The sequence below is a fragment of the Bos grunniens genome, chromosome 2, assembly GCF_055505025.1.
Source record: "Bos grunniens cultivar Pamir isolate PY7600 chromosome 2, Bosgru_T2T1.0, whole genome shotgun sequence".
Lineage (NCBI taxonomy): Eukaryota > Metazoa > Chordata > Mammalia > Artiodactyla > Bovidae > Bos > Bos grunniens.
In genome coordinates, this window is record NC_141166.1 from 16,226,602 (window position 1) to 16,242,741 (window position 16,140).

General features: G+C 49.3%; 2 protein-coding genes across 5 annotated transcripts in view; both read right to left on the reverse strand.

The window, feature by feature from the left end:
• On the reverse strand, window positions 1-8,449 carry LOC147377641 (uncharacterized). 4 transcript variants are annotated; one of them, XM_086335194.1, is made up of 6 exons: window positions 8,284-8,449; window positions 7,987-8,175; window positions 5,165-5,287; window positions 3,108-3,256; window positions 2,675-2,794; window positions 1-1,653 (listed from the first exon to the last, which is right to left on the reverse strand). In XM_086335194.1, the coding sequence occupies exons 2-5, from the start codon at window positions 8,085-8,087 to the stop codon at window positions 2,718-2,720; spliced, it is 450 nt and encodes a 149-aa protein (XP_086191320.1). In that variant the 5' UTR covers window positions 8,088-8,175; window positions 8,284-8,449; the 3' UTR covers window positions 1-1,653; window positions 2,675-2,717. The 4 variants fall into 4 exon arrangements, 3 of the variants coding, with proteins under 3 accessions (XP_086191320.1, XP_086191330.1, XP_086191326.1); XM_086335204.1 differs by lacking the exon at window positions 2,675-2,794 and having other exon boundaries at window positions 8,284-8,409; XM_086335200.1 differs by lacking the exon at window positions 1-1,653 and having other exon boundaries at window positions 2,594-2,919; window positions 8,284-8,409.
• A 3,503-nt stretch (window positions 8,450-11,952) lies between these two features.
• Window positions 11,953-16,140, reverse strand: part of TRIM62 (tripartite motif containing 62) — a 37,773-nt gene continuing 33,585 nt past the window's right edge. The window contains exon 6 of the mRNA XM_086335102.1: window positions 11,953-14,464. Coding sequence (XP_086191228.1) covers window positions 13,914-14,464 — 551 coding nt within the window. The 3' untranslated portion in view covers window positions 11,953-13,913. The remainder of the gene's footprint in view (window positions 14,465-16,140) is intronic.

Genomic DNA, 16,140 nt, shown 5'->3' on the forward strand with positions numbered 1-16,140 from the left:
TTTATATTTAAGGCTTGCATTTTAAGCTTTAATATAGTGAAGAAAGATTTATTTCCTGCTCACACAACTTGAACATTGTTGGTCAACAAACAGAGGACTTGCTTTTCATAGTGAGAGACCCAGGCTGATGGAAAAGCCACCATTTCAAATAACATTGGTCAGTATATGAGAGGGAAAAGAGAAACTGGAGGGTCTTGGCAATTAAATGCTCCATCTAGAGTCTGTAATCTAATTGGCCAGAACTAGTCACATGGCCACACCTAGCCTCAAATGGACAGAAAAGTGCATTTCTTCCCAGGGTCCAGAAGCAAGGGGTGGGGTTGGAGAACTGGAATTTTTATGAATATCTCTTAAATATTCCCATGCTGGCTTAAATTCCATAGTTATTTTTATTATCATTCCCTTGCATTCACCCACTACTTCCTTGCCTCTTTTTTATTTGTTGTATGTATACTCTCTAAGCAAAACCACAACTCTGGTTAAATATAACTTTCCACCTTCACCCATGCAGCAGAAAGCTCTTCTTAGAGTTGCTGGAAAATTCCTAGGACAGGATCTCCAGTTTACCATAGATTGGGCCAATATTCCTGTCTTCCAAATTTCAGTATCAGCAGTTAGGTGCGGGCAGGAGCATTCAGAGGACATTTCATTGAGGGAGGAAAGACACATCTGTTGATTGATCTCCTATTGTGGACCACTTTGTGGGCATAACTGCCAGGGACTATGCCTTAAAGATCATAGATTTGCCTCTTTGGTTGCCAGAGAGAATAGGGGAAGATATGTGAGATGGAGTGATGGGAAGGACTGCATCTTAATATTTCAGCTGCTGCCACCAAAGTCTATCATCAACATCTTTACCTCTCATTCTCTCTTCAGCTCCTCCTAACTGATCTCCCTAACTCAAGCTTCAGATTCCTTTCCTGTCCATTCTATAAGTGGAAGTCAGAGTGATCTTCCTAAAGTTATATATATATTTTATCATGTTACTTCTAGATTTGAATCTCTTCTGGGGATGAATCTCTTCAGAATGAGGCCAGGACTTCTTAGCAGATCCTTCATCACCTTGAATATCTTAATCTGTGCTATCCATTATGCAAGCGACCAGCCTCATGTGGCTATGGAGCACTCAAAGTGTGGCCAGTCTTATTTGAGATATGCTATATGTGTAAAATACACCCCACATTTCAAAGACATGGTTCAAAGAGAAGAATGTAAAACATCTCATTAGCAATTTAAACATTTTGACTAGATACTGAAATATAATACTTATCTATATTGGGTGAAATGAAACATTGTTAATATTAATTTCACTAACTTCAATTTTTAAAATGTGGCTACTAGAAAATGCAAAATTACATATGTGGGTCCTATTATACATACACTGGACCATGCTGACTGTGTACCCCACCAGCTTCATCTGTCTTCACTGTTAATTTCAAAGTTTTTTCTTTAAAAGTAACAAACTGATTCTGAAAGAAATGAAAATTAAAAGTTTGGGGAATTGATTGCAAGGACTTTCAGAATCAAAAGGATTATTGATGAATGGGTCTTTGAAAGGAGCAGGGTAGCTCCAGGGGCCTCAGCAGCAGAGGTTCCCAGGCATTAATATAACTCAGCTCCATTTCTGGGTGTCACATTCCACAATTCAGATTCCTGGGAAGAGAGAATTTGATTAGGTCAGTTTGAATCAGGTGTGTCTACTTCTGGATCAATCCACAATGACTAAGAGGAGAGGCACTCGCTGTGAGATGCTTATTGTAGAGTTCTCACCCTCAACCCTACAGCCACTGTGTTCCTAAGGGGCAGTATAAGCTCTCTAACTTCTAGGAGCCAGCAATATTTTTCTTTCAAGGACAAGATAATAAATGTTTTAAGCTTTGTGAGCCAAAGAGTCTCTGTGACAACTATGCCACTCTGCTGTGTAAAGCAAAAGCAGAGACAATACATAAATGAATGGATGTGACTATGTCTCAGTAAAACTGTATTTATAAAACTAAAAAGTGGGCCATAGTGTGCCATCACCTTACACTGTACTTTCTTTTCTCTCTGCCTCTACTATCCTCTCCCACCTTCCTTCTGGCAACTTCCCATCATCCTGCAGGTCCCAGTTTAGATGCCACTTCTTGGAAACTTTCCCCAGCCCTCCTCCTCTAGCTTGTAGTTGATCTCTTCTTTACACCCTGCTAGACTCCTATACTCTATCCAAGCACTTCTCACACCCTGTTATCACTGCTCTGTAACAGCCACTAGATTCTAGTCTGGGTCTCATTTGTCGTTATAAATCCAGCACCTGGCGTGCCCGGCACATGTTACACACCTGGGTACCACTGGATGAATGTAAGATGCCGTGAACCTGTGGCTGGCAGACAATCAGAGCAGACATCCTGACATCTTAGGGCAGTGGTGAGAATTCTGGGCTTTTGTATTAAGCTGTGTGAGACCCAATTTCCTCACTTTGTTGCTCCTCTGAATCCCAGGTCTCAGGTGGTAGACGAGGAGTCTCCTGGAAATTTCTGTGCCATCCAAGCCTTGCCTGCCAGGGGCTAAAGGGCTATGTTCTCCTCTAAGAACCATAGAAAAAGCTGAAACACCATGACCTCAGGAAAGCACTGGCAGTGCTAGTGTTTAGAGATATGAGAAGTGGAAAGGTTGAAGGACTGCAAGCCTTGCATACCGTGCTAAGCCATGCCACAGCTGGGGTGAAACTCGGAGCATTCTCATTCAGTCCCCGGAGGAGGACTTCCTGCTCCTTGGTCAGGTTCCCTGTGGAGGCCCCACCAGGCAGGGAGCATCCCTGGAAGGTAAGGGGGCAGTGTGGTAAGGGCAGCATTGGTCTCATAGTCACCCAGAGCCACAGTTACGGGGGCTGCTGAATGGGCTTCCTTGACCTGCAGGGTTGATGATTACATCCAGCAGCACCTGGACAAAGGTACAGGAGACTGTGAGGCCACACATGTGGCTGTGGCCTCTGTGAGGCTTTATCCAACTCAGTACATCATCCCTTGTTGCCGCAAGACAATAAGGAGAATTTCTTCTCTTATGAGAGACAAAGAATAAAACTGATCTAGAACCTACCCCCCCGGGCTGAAGGTGCTTAAGTGGCTTACCTGGGCCCCTCATGTGGATGGCAGGTGGGGCTGGGTGACCCGGGACAACCGGCGGCAAGTTTTCCATAAGATGAAGCTGATGATCAGGAGAGAGGACGAGGAGAGCAGGGTTGGGATGATGATCACTGCAGCCGGTAGGCCACCCACGTCTGGGGACGAAGGGACAGAGGCATCAGGGCAGGGGTAGTGGAGTGCTCCCCAAGGGCGGGCTGTTCCCTGGGCCTCAGTAGCTGGGGCCCCATATTGGGGCCGCAGGTCTGAAGGAAGACTGGTACAGAGCAGTCACAGGCTTGGAGGCAAAGACTGAGTGACCTTGGACAAGCAGGCAATGATTCATTTCCCCCAGTGTTTGGCACTTGCTGCTAGGCACATGTTTGTGGCCTAAAAGGGAGAGCAGTGATGCTATAACCCAAGGCGCTTTACATACCGTGTCTTAGCCCACTAGCAAGCTGCTGTCTCCATTTACCAGATGGAGAAGCTGAGATGCAGAGGCTGCCTCTTTGGCTCACATTCAGTGCTCTAACCACATGATCTCATTTCTGGCCTCCTATCCCTGGCACATGCTGTTCCCATTGCCTGGAACCCTGTCCCCAACTCTCACTCATGCTGCAGGTCTCAACTTCCATGGTACCTCCTCCAGTAGCCCCTCTGATTTTCTCTCCTCTGTCCAAGCCCAGCCCTCTGCACGTGTGCTGTGACTGTCTGGTCACTGTCACCTCTTTGATGGAGACCTGAGATAAACCTGTCCTTGCTCATCTCAGTGCTAGCACATAGTAGCTGCTCAATAAGGGTTTGTCAGGTAAGAGGTTGAATGGCAGAGTGAGGAGTGGAGAGCACAGTGGGGCTAAGAGGAGAGTGGGGAAGGGGCTCCTCTGGCCCAGCCCTCCCCCACTCACAAGTAATGTCACCTTTTCTCCTTTGGGACCTGCCCAAAGTCAACACTTCCCGGAACTGAGCCAGAGGAGGGTAGAACCAAGCTGGGCTGAACAAACATAACCTTTTCTACCTGACTGCCCCAATCAGTTCTGGGCATTTGACTCCAGTCCAAGGACTGTTTCTAGCTCAGCAGCTTCCCTCTTTGAAAGCTATCCAGGGCAGCACAGGAGGTGAGGGTGGGCTGGGAGGCAGAAAGCCAGGCTTCACCTAGCTCTGCCATGAACATGCTGTATGACCTTGAGGAATCCACCTCCCCTCTCTGGTCTCAGTTTCCTCAACTGTAGCAAGGGAAGAATGATCTCAGCACATACAGCACAGTGGTATGTGGATGGGATGATAATAAGGAACGTGGGTTTGGGGGTCCCACAGCCCTGGGTTCATATCTGAGCTTTACCATTTAATGTGGAAAATCATTTTAACTCTTTGGGCTTAGTGTTCTCATCTGTGAAATGGGGATAAAAGTGGGTACCTCCTCTTAGGCTTGTTGTGAGGATTAAACAAGTTGACAGCTAATCATACACATTATGTTAATGATCCCTCAAACAAGCCCTGGTGCACAATTAGATTTAACCAATCATAAGGTCTTCAGGGGCTTGGAGAGAAAAGAGAGCATTTGGGAAAACATGGGTTTGAATTGGGTTACAGAATTCCAGAGCAGGGAATTTGCCTTAAGAACCACGTGGTACATTGGAGGGGAGACTGAGGCCCCCCAACCACTGCCCCCCGGCCCAAAGAGTGGATAAGAGTCTGGTCCAGGATCACACTTAATTCCTTACTATTTGGCTGGTAAATTCCTGGGGCAGAGCATGGGCTTGGGCTGGGAAGCTGGGTGTTTACTTTGGGAACCAGAAAACTTTCAAGTGGCTCAGCTCCTTCCCCCACCCTCCCCCCACCCCCAGCTGCCCCTGTTACTCCCCCAGTCCCAGCAACATGAGGAAATGGCTGGCTGAAGAGCTGGCTGAAGTACAAGGGCAAGTGGCACTCCGCCCCTCCCTTTCCACTTGATTCCAGCCTCCCTACTCCACTTCAAGGTCAAGATCGCCCAAGTCCCCCACCCTCCAGGACTCAAGGAGCCCAGGGTCTAAGAGAGCAGCAGGGGAAAGTGGCAGGTGTCTACTTACTGCACCGGTGGGCGGCGGTGGAGAAGTTGCAGGGGGGCCCTGGGCCCATCTGTGGGGTGTTGGAACCTTATCCCAGGAGGGGCGGAGGTGGCAGGGTTCAAGGCCTTCCAGGGCCTTCCCTTCCTGAAAGCAGGGAGCAGGCCAAGGTTAAACCCTGGTGCAACAGGCTCTGGCTCACTGTTGCAGCAGGCTCCGTACTCAGAAAGGGAGTCAGGAAAAACAGGCTACTAGGGGGACCTCAAGGTCAAGCAACCTTATTGTATTAAATTGATGCTGTAGAAGACTATTCATCAATACGGGAAAATGCACACAATCTATTATTAAGTGGAGAAAAAAAATAAACTAGCGAACAACAGGAGAGTGTGTTCCAATTTTTGTAAACAAGCATATGTACTCACATGGAGAAAAACCTGTAAACCTAATCACCTAGACACAAGCAGTGGTTATCTCTGAACAGTGGCTGATGGGAAATATGTACTCTGTGTGTCTTGACTGTATGTCACAATTTTTTTACAATGAACATGTTATAAGAAAAAAAGTTTACTTAGGAAAGCAAGACATTTAAAATGAGCAAGGAACTTCCCTCATGGTCCAGCGGTGAACAGTCTGCCTGCCAATGCAGGGGCCCTGGGTTTGATCCCTGCGCCGGGGAGATCCCACATGGCTTCAGGGCAACTAAGTCTGTGCGCCACAAGAAAATTCACCACGATGAGAAGCTGGTGCAACTAGGGAGCAGCCCTGGTCGCAACTAGAGAAAGCCCGAGCACAGCAACGAAGACCCAGCACAGCCAGAGATAAATAAATAGGTAAAATTTAAAAATAGAATAAAATGAGGAAACCTTTTGACCAGGAAATTGTAGGAATTTACAGAACTCGGGGTCGCAAAGAGTCGGACACGATGCGCACACGCATAGAACTCGTAGGAAATTAAAAACGAACATATTTTTATAAAGGAAAAGGCTATCTTTGTTTATGTATAAACAAGAATGGCTGGAAGGGCCTGCAACAAACTGTAAACAGGTGTCGACTCCTGGGAGCAGAAGGAGGGGACTTTCTGTTTTATAGGTTTATGTCTATAGTAATCTTTTTGCAAAAAGCAGAAGTTATTTTATAATGGGCAGAAAAAAAAAACAATCAAGCAATGTTCCTAGTCTTTGCCAGCTCTTCCTGGTCTCTCTGCGCAGAGCCTGGCCGGGGGTGTGTTGGTGCTCTCTCCTGGGCATCTTTAGGGAGGAGCCATTCCTGGTCTCTGCGCTCCCTCCCAACTTGGACACACGAACCACGGTTCCAGCTTGGACACTAACCAGCTCCAGCCAGCAAAGATTTTCTTTCTTTCTTTCTTTCTTTTTTTCATAAGTTCTTTTTTTGGATGTGGATCACTTTTAAAGTCTTTTTACTGAACTTCTCACAATATTGCTTCTGTTTTATGTTGTTTCATTTTCTGGCCTCGAGGCATATGGGATCTTAGCTCCCAGAGCAGGAATTGAACCTACACCCGCTGCATTGGAAGGCAAAGTCTTAACCCCTGGACCAGCAGGGAATTCCCCAGCAAACATTTTCTGTGACCCTCTCTGTACCCATGACCCCAGGGAACGTGATCCCTGCTTCACGATGCTCATGATCTAGTAGTAGTGGGAGACCCAAAGTGCTTCAAGGGTGCAGAGCATTGGGTTCCACTGGACCTGAATGACCAGGACAGCTTCACCTTGAATGGGACGTGAAGGATGAGTAAGATTTCAACAGGAAGAAAAAGGAGGGCAAGGATATTCTAGGAGGTAGACGGGTGTTGCACAAGTGGAAGTGTTAAGGACCGAAATCTGCTCCACACTCTCCACTTGAGATCCCGATGTTCTTTTTTAAAAAATATTTATTTATCTATTTGGGTGCCCTGGGTTTTAGTTGTAGCTCTTGGAATCTTCGATCTTCATTGCAGCATTCGGGATCTTTAACTGCAACATCTGGGATCCAGTTCCCTGATCAGGGATTGAACCCAGGCCTCCTACATTTGAACACAGAGTCTTAGCCACTGAATCACAAGGGAAGTCCTGATTTTAATATTCTGAGTTCTCTGATGCTAATCTTATACACATCATCATTTTTTTCCTCCACCAGGAGATCCTCAAACCAGAAAGGCAGTATTGTGTCACCATTAGCCTGTTTGTTGCTGGCGAGGGGGAGTGAGGGCTGAAGGCTGGGTCAAGAGTAGGACTTGGATCGGTTCAGTACATGAGAGCCATGGTTGTTTCTGGCCAGATCTGTGTCCACACAGTAACTGCTGCTGTATTGCTGCCTATATGGAGGTCTCTTCTGCCTTCCTAGTCCCACTATTATCTTTCTCCCACCTGCTTGGTGTGGTGTCTGAAATCTGACCACTAGCTGTTCTTTAAAAGAGGTTTCTTTATACATGTGCATGGGTTGGGGAAGGAGCCATCGAAAACCACAAGTCAGTTACTCTAAGGAACGCAGGAGGGTAAGTATTGATGGAGGAATGAAAGGGGTGGAGGAGGGCATTCCAGAAGTGTGATAGAGGGAGACCCCCAAAGAAGAGGGAAGGTGAAGTGGGTGGATGGAGACTGTTGGACAAATTCCATGAGGCTGCCTCAAGCTAGAACCTTAGAACTGGAGGTTCTAAACTTGTCCCATAGCCCAGGGCCACCCATCTTTTCCATTGAACCAACAAGAAATGGACATCAGTAAGGTGGCTATGCCGGGAGTTGTCCAGGGTCACTGGTGAGTCAGTGAGACTGAGTGGGGGTCCACTCCAGACTTAGCAGGTTTGTCTAGATCTCGGCCCACAGCCCACACCTGTGAGAAGCACACACCTCCAGCTGGTCTCTGTTTTTTCCTGGGACTTCCTGGGGCCCTTATCTGCTTCTCCTTCCTCCCAGGGGCAGGAGAAGAGCTGCTGAGCCTGGGACCCCATTCCTGATTTGTAGATCTGGCAGCTTAGTCATCGAGGGGCTTCACCTGGGGTTTGCAGTGAGCACAGGAAGCAGGCCCAGGGGCTCAGCCTACAGGGAGAGAAGGGGCAAAAGCCCCTTCTTTAGGGAAAAAAAATCCCAAATCCCCGTGGAATCAGGGGACCTTCTTGGGCCATCACCCACAGTGCCCTCTCTTACCTGTGACTCCCAGTGGCTCCAGCAGCTGCCCAGGTGGCTTTGTCCCTGCTGTGGCTGTTACTAGCTCTGGACTCTGTTGCCAGTAAGGGAGGTACCAGGTGTGGGTAGGCACCGACTGACTCTGCCCTGGAGGAGGGGCCATTGGGGTCCAGGCCAATTCTCTGTTCTCTTCCGGGAGGAGGATGGAGAAAGGTAACCAGCTCTTAGTGCCTGGAGCTGCAGGGATCCTGGCCACTCCCCTTCTCCTTTGGCTCTGACTCCAAGTTCCCATGGGGTAGGAGGAGGCATCAGAATCCACAGGGGGGAGATTAAAGGTTGCATGAGAAACTGATGGCTGTGAGTCTGGAGACCTGGGTCTGGGCCTGCTCTGCCTCATGGACTTCCTGTCGGGGTCTCAGTATTCTTACCTGTGAAATGATGGAGTTGAGGCCAGTGGTCTCTTAGCAGCCATCCTGGAGTCTATGATCCTGACTAGCATGCTCAACTGGGCTATCTCCACCCAGAGAGGACTTCCTGACTCTGCTTATTCCTCTTCCTCACCTGGGTTCCCTGGCTTGGCTCTGTCATGTGCTATATGACCTTGAACTAGAAACCAACCCTCTCTGGGCCTCCAGATTGGGCTGGAGGAGCCCTTAGGTGCCTTGAGCATTCAGACTTGATCATCTTGCAGCCCATGGTTTTGGGGAGCTCACCAGGGCCGAGGCTTTGTGCCTCTGGCTCTAGCTTCCTGAAAGGCCCTCCTTTGACACGACATCAGAGTAGCAAGTCCCCTGGTCCTCGGGTCCAAAGTGGCCACTCTTCCCCTCCTTCACTGAATTCCTAGGGTGAATAGGGAGCATTTTGTAACAGTCAGAAATATGATAGAACTGTCAACATTTTGAAAGAAGATGGAAGACTGTTCTATACTCTATCTAGGGTAAACAAAAATCCACATAATTTAAACCAGATAGAAAAGAAAAACAAAGGAAAATGAGCATATTTCAAAATAAAAGTCCCCATCTCTTTCTATTTTTTAGAGGTTACGCCTCCTAAATGCGTCTCTCCTTTTCTCTCTCTTTCTCTCCTTCTCCCTCCCTCCCTCTGTCATTCCCTTTCCTTCTCATTTCTCCTCTGCTTCCCAGCACTCCTTCTTCCCCAGAGACACTGGCTAGAATTGCAGATGTCCCAGACTAAGGAGAAATTACCATTCCCTGGTGGGAATGAAGATTCAGCACCTCGGTCAGCACACTGCCCCTCCCCCAACCTCATCCCACTCCTTTCCGTCTGTATTTAAGCCTGTGACAGGGTCCTTTGCAACTTACATTCTCGTGGAGCATCTGGGGAGAGTGAATAGAGCCAAGACTCAGACAGGAGGGGATGAAGCCAGGAATGCTGCCCAGGTGTGAGCAGTCAGCCTCCTGGGATGGCCTCTCCGGCAGGAGGGGAGGCCCATCCCCAGAGCCCCGAGCTGAGACTGTGCTGCTAGGAGACCTTATCTCTGTTGTTTTCTATTCCTGCTGCCACCCCAGAGAGAAAGACCCAGAGCTAATGGCCTTGTTAGGTGCTGAGCGGGCCAAGCCCTGGGACCAACATAAGACTTACAGGATCCTGGGCCATCAGAACCACTGCCTTGGCAATCAGTTAGCTAGAATCTGAACCTCCTTGATAGAAATGGGGAAACAGAGGTCCAGAAAGGGAGAGAGACCCGCTCCGGGTCACAGTGCCTTCACGAGTCCACCTCTGATCTGGGAGGCACATGAGGTGGAGTCTATAGGTGAAACTTAACTCACAGTTGCATAATTCAATGGTGTGGAGTCTGGGTTAAGTTCCCTCCTTGAATCCCAGGGGGATCACACTTCTGGTGGGTGCTGCCTGTCACTGAAGCTGTTCTCAAAGTTGAGAAGCATTTCCAGGGAGGCCAGTGAAGAGTTAGGCTTTAGCTTTGGACAGGCCTGAGTCTGATTTCCAGTTTTACTGAGTACCAGCTGTGGGTCCCCTGGGAAGTAGTGTTTCCCTGCTCAAATACTGAGATAATGATACTGATTTCATGGACTTATTTTGATGTTAGATAAGGTGCAGGAAGTCCCACTGCTTCGCTTGCTGGCCATGAACATGGTTGTGAATGGGGTTTTTTGTCATTCTATCAATTCTTTCCTGCCCTGGGGAAGATCCTTGCTGATCCCTGCTTCCACCCCAAGGCTGGACTGCTTTTGTCTCCCCTCTTCACTTACCTGTATTAAGTGGGTTCCTGGTGTTATACTGGCAACCGCAGATTCTTTCATTCAGGAAGTCTCCAGACACTTCATACCTCTTGGAGGTCCCCTGATTTCCCAGAGTCCCCAGTTGGGTGTTCAGATTAGATCCCTACACTCCCAGACACTCGGAAACCAGGGGTGAAGATGGGGCAGCAAGCAGCCTTTCTGGGACCAGGTGCTGAGCCTGAGTCGGGGGAGGGGAAGGAAGAACCATGGACAGGGTACTCCTCCAGGGGACAGATGCCCTGAGCAAAATAGAGGAGTGGGCTTGGGAGGAGTCACAGGGATCTGAGAGCATGGGGTGAGGGGGTGATGGGGTTCTCTGGTCCCAGGCCCACTCCCTACAGCTTCTCTGTAAACTGGGGCGCTATCAGCCATCCAGACACCGTTCCCTCCGCCCTTGCCAACAGCCCCTCCTCCTCCTCATTCATGTCCATCTTCCAAGAACCGCAAACAAGTAGTGACTTGGGTAGTTCCCTCTCTCTTTCCTCCCCGCCTCCAGGTATAGGTGAAGATCCACCTGGCGCCTTACAGAGCACCCGGTCTAACCTCCCTCATTCTATAGGTGAGGCGATGGAGGAAGGGACTCTCAGGGTACAATACAAGTCAGCACAGAAGCAAGACTAGGCCCAGGAGTCCTGCTTCCAAGGCTGCTGCACTGCACTGCACAACTCCAGGGGGTCCCAGTGGCCTTTCTCCTTAGTGTACACACCTGTGTGCCCACATGCAGGGCTGTGACTCCTGGCCAGGTGGAGGTGGGATGGACTCCTTTGACATAGCGAACCTGGGGAACTGCCTGGCCTGGGTGGTCCCACACCCCCTCACAAAGCACAAGAAAGAAGATAGACTCCTTAAGAGCAGAGCCAGCCCAGAGGTTGAGAAAAGCCACCCAGTTCTAGGCACGGATTATGGGAGGCAGCTTAGTGACAGGCAGGTCCTCCCTAAATGCACTGCACTTTGCAGCTTGTAACAAATCATGTGAGACTGGTGTGATTATCCGCATTTTCCATGTGAGAAAACTGAGGTCCAGAGAAGTTAATTCATTTTTCTAGAGGCACACAGTGACAGAGCCTGGATTTAAGCCTAGGTCTCTGGGGTTCTAGGGCCCAGTCTCTTGCCACTGTCTCATGAGCTCCTCTCTGCTTCCAAGGCTACCACCATGCCTTCCTCCAGGCCAAGACTGACAGTCTTCCTTGACTGGTAAGTTGTGATGAGAGTGCCTTGGGCTCAATTCTGAACTCGCTTAGTGTGGGACATGGGACTGTAGGCAAGTCACGTCCTCTCTATGAACCTCATTTTCCCCCTCTGTAAAATGGGTATGTTGCTACTCAGCCGGGTTGCTTTGTGGATTAGCCATGTCGATTTATATATGCTGCCTGGGCCAGGATGGGTGGGCCTCTGTGTGTGTCAAAATGAATGGCACTGACCACTCACAGCCTGTAACTTTAATTTAATACAAATTCATCATAACTCACAAAATGGGTAACATTTAAGATAAAAATACTGCTGGGGGTGGCCCAGATTCTGGTAGCTGAATGGGTGGGGTGAGACTGAGGATTCCTCCTGCCCAAGGGAGGTCCCCATGGGCAGCAGTTGTGAGGTGGGAGCTCCCCAGGTTCAGCTAGTCTGGTTCCTTTGAGATGGGTATGACCAAAGACCCCAAGTTCAGAATCTAGGCCCCAGAACTGGAATGGAAAGCCTAGGGTGGGAGGCTTTCAGCTTGGTTCTGCAGGCTCACTCTAGGGGTGCCTGTCCTGGACAGGGACACAGCCTTGGAGCAGGACACCTAGAGGCTCTGCTGCCTCAAAGCCAAGGCCTAGAGGTGGATTCCAAAGGCAAAAACTGAAAGTGAGCTTGTTCAAGACCCATTCTCACTTTCTTCTATTGTGCCTTTTGTATGGATGAGGCTGGAAAGAAGAAAAGTACATTTCCCAGACTCCCTTGCAGCCAAGGTTCTGGATCTGATTTATGTTTCCCCAAACAGAATCCCTTGTAGAGATCTGGATCTGGAAACCGAATTGCCTGGAGGGAGGCAGGCCTCAGGACATCATTTACTGGCATGGACAGTAGCAGAGACTGCACAGTTCTGCAGCCAGCAGCTTCTGATGCAGTGGCTGCCTGCCGATGGGAGCAGCGTTCCCGGTCATAGCAGACGTGATGAATTTGGCGGCTGGGAGCTGTTCCTGGAAATTCAGCAGAGTCGGCTCCTCTAGCCCTTGCAGTGATTTTGCAAAGCCACTAGGGACCTGGTAATAAATCCTTGTCTAATTAAAAAAAGCTAAAGCAGCTCATGTTTTCCGCAATGGTATCCCAGCTGAGACAGATGCCAAGATTGATGGGGGGGCCTAACCGACAGCCCACCCCAGTGCTCAGGCCTAAACAACAGCTCTCCCCAGCCTTGCTACACTCTTACCAAGTCAAGAGGCCCGGCTGGACCTTTGTTCAGAGCTGCTGGGGACCTCCACCATCCAGTGGTGCTTGTCCTACATGAGCCTTGGGGTGTGCCATCCTGTTGCCCTAAGGCCTGTGGGCTTACTGGCTGAAACACGTGGGCTCAACTACTGGTTGCCTTCCATAGGCCACAGCCTCATTTGTATTGTTGCTGTTGCTGTTTAGTCGCTAAGTCATGTCTGACTCTTTTGCGACTACAGCCCACCAGGCTCCTCTGTTCATAGGACTCTCCAGGCAAGAATACTGGAGTGGGTTGCCATTTCCTTCTCCAAGGGAATCTTCCCAACCCAGGGATCAAACCCACATCTCCTGCATTGCAGGTGGATTCTTTACCACTGAGCCACCAGGGAAGCCCAATATCACTTTTACCCACAGATAAATGGGAAAATCAGGAACTATAAAACCTGTGGTACAGGGGTGGAAGGAGAGGGTGGTTCTCAGGCGACTTAGGGGCTAGCTACCACCTGTGTCCACCATGGGCTGTGATCAAGGACAAAACAGCCCATCACTAGCTTGGTCAGGGGCAAGTCTCAGGCCTGGGAGAATAAGAGGGTTCTCTTTGCAGTTGCCAACTGCTGGCAACACTCTGACACATCCTGAGGTCAGGGCATGTGGGCAGGAAGGAGACAGGGACGCAGTCACCTGCCCGAGAAGAGGATGAGGGGTTAGGCAGGGGCTGCCATGAGGAGAAGCCAGGTCTGGTTCTTGGACCACAACTGCATCCCCATCAAGGTCAGAGCTATAGAACATCAGTGCTGGAAGACATTTCCCGAGTCACGGAGCACAACCTCCATTGCACAGATGGGGAAATGAGGCTGAAGGGTAAACAACAGGCCTGAGATCTCAGGGGTGGCCTCGCTGGGTTGGAGTCCAGGCCTCCCGTCTGTGGAGGCAAGGCTCTTGCTGGTGGCCAAGCCCAGGCGCCCATGGTCGCCCTCCACTGCACTAAATGCGGACGGTGTTGATCCGCAGTGGCTGCACATTTTTGCCATTGGCGTGGCTCTGCCCGGGGCTGAAGTAGGAGCAGAGCTTGCCCGGAAACTTCTCGCGGAAGGTGTAGAGCCAAGACATGTCGTCGGCGTTGTAGAAGATGAGCAGGCCTTGGTCGTAGTCCAGGAAGACACCCACCTTGTCGAGCTTGTCGCGGACGTTGAGCCGCGTCCAGGGCTCCGTGCAGGCGCTGTACTGGTTGCCGTCGTGCATGACGATGCAGTAGAAGCCGCGGCTGGGCTGGATCTGGATGCTGCCCTTGCGGCTCGCGGCCTCGTGCGCCAGCCCGATCACCCACTGGGTCTTCTCCGCCACCACCACCTCCCAGTAGTGGACGCCGCTACTGAAGGCCTCCGAACCCAACACCGACACCTCCACGTCAAAGCGCTTAGGCGAGTCCTGCAGCGGCTGTGGGTGGAGGTTGCCATAGGCCACGATGGTGCAGTCGTCGGACAGAATCAGGCGCTGGTGGGCGGTGCCCGGGTCCAGGGTCAGGGCGGCTGGCACTGCGGGGATGGGGGAGGAAGAGAAGATGAGTGGAGAGAAGGCTGTGGACCCACTCTATGGTGCTTCCCTGAGGCCAGGTTCTGGCTGGCCCCCAGGAGGCTGTGTGATGCTGAATACAAGCCTGCCCTCTCTGGCCCTCAGCTTCTTCCTTTGTAAAATGGGACGGTGACAGTTAAGAGCTTTTTGGATTGAAACTCGGTTGTAGGGGACAAGAACTATGGCGGCTTGTTCACTGATGATTTCCTGGGGGGCAAGGCTCACAGTGGGTACTCTGCAAAAATTTGCTGAGTAAACCTGAATGAGGTCCAGAACTGGAAGATTTCAGAGCTGGGAGGGAGTTTAAAGATTCTTCAGGTGCTGGATAATCACTCTATGGGGTAATCTGGAAACTTGTGGGGGTGTTTGAGTTGTCTCCATATGTAGGATCCAGGGATGCTAAATGCCCTGAATGAAATGTGCAGGGTGGTCCCATACCCCCCACCAATAAGTTTCAGATGCTCCCCCAGATATTCATGTGGATGAAAAAAATGTTTACAATGACCCAGAACTACAGTTTAACTCAATTTTATACATAAATATGAAATAATTTTTGTACAGTTTTAATATATACTGAATATTTTGAAATGCAACTACCCTATAAACTGGGGGAACACTGAATTTGTTTTGTCTGGAACTTCACTAAGAATTGTTTGCTTTTTTTTGAAAGTACATCTCTAAGAAGAACACCATTGACCAAGATAACCTACCTATTTCAGACTGCATTTGAGGCAGAATGATGTTTTACCTATGGTGTGAGCACCTGACTCATTCATTATGTTTTCTGGGGGTGGTTGTGAGTGAGCATCTACATATTGACATATACAGTATTTTATTATAAATATTTTCCTTCTATTTTTTCCGAATATATACATATATATATAGGTACATATATACTTGAAATTGTGAGAAGGTCACACTAATTTTGAATCATTACAAATTACTTGTTATGAAAAGTATATGATGAAAAAAAAAATAAACCCAAATGCTAAAAAAAAAATGTATATGATGGGTCTGAAAAAGTTGAAAACCACTGATTCTAGGCCAGTTCTCCCATTTGACAGATGGGGAAACTGAGACCCAGAGAGGAGACTTGACTAGTCTCAGGTCACAGGCAAACACTGGCAGAGCCAGGACTAATCAAGACCAGGTGCAATCCAGCCCCAGCCTTCTCTTCCTGCCTACCTCTCACTCACCCTTCCAGTCAGGCCTAAGCCTTCACGCAGACTTTTCCCTCCTCCACCTCACCTCTGCTTGTTGTAATCATCCCCATGAGGCTCAATTCCAGCGCTCATCTCAGGGAAGCCTTCCTGGCTGCTTCCTCTGAAATTTCTCAACTTTGTTTGTGCCTCTCTCCTGACACCTAGGATAGTCTTCTGTGCCCATAACTTATCATGTACACCAGGAGGTCAAGGACCACATACTCTTCCAGCTAGGTTCTCCCTGGTGTGCCCCGTGCCCAGCATCTACTTATTGACATATACAATCTTCCCCACAGCCTGGCATGGGGAAGGTTTCCAGAAAGGCTCACCAAATTAAACTGACCCTGCTTGTGTTGGTCTTTGGGCAGGCTGGGACACCCAGCTCTGAGGTGGCCACACTGATTTCGCAGGCTTGGCTCTCAAAGTCTCATGAACTC

Excerpts from the sequence above, each read along its gene's own strand:
- LOC147377641 (XM_086335194.1), bottom strand. The coding sequence starts at position 8,087 with ATGGGGTCCCAGGCTCAGCAGCTCTTCTCCTGCCCCTGGGAGGAAGGA. Across the intron at positions 5,288-7,986 it reads AAAACAGAGACCAGCTGGAG|GAAGGGAAGGCCCTGGAAGG; the intron begins GTGTGTGCTTCT and ends CCCTGCTTTCAG. Across the intron at positions 3,257-5,164 it reads CACCGCCGCCCACCGGTGCA|ACGTGGGTGGCCTACCGGCT; the intron begins GTAAGTAGACAC and ends CTTCGTCCCCAG.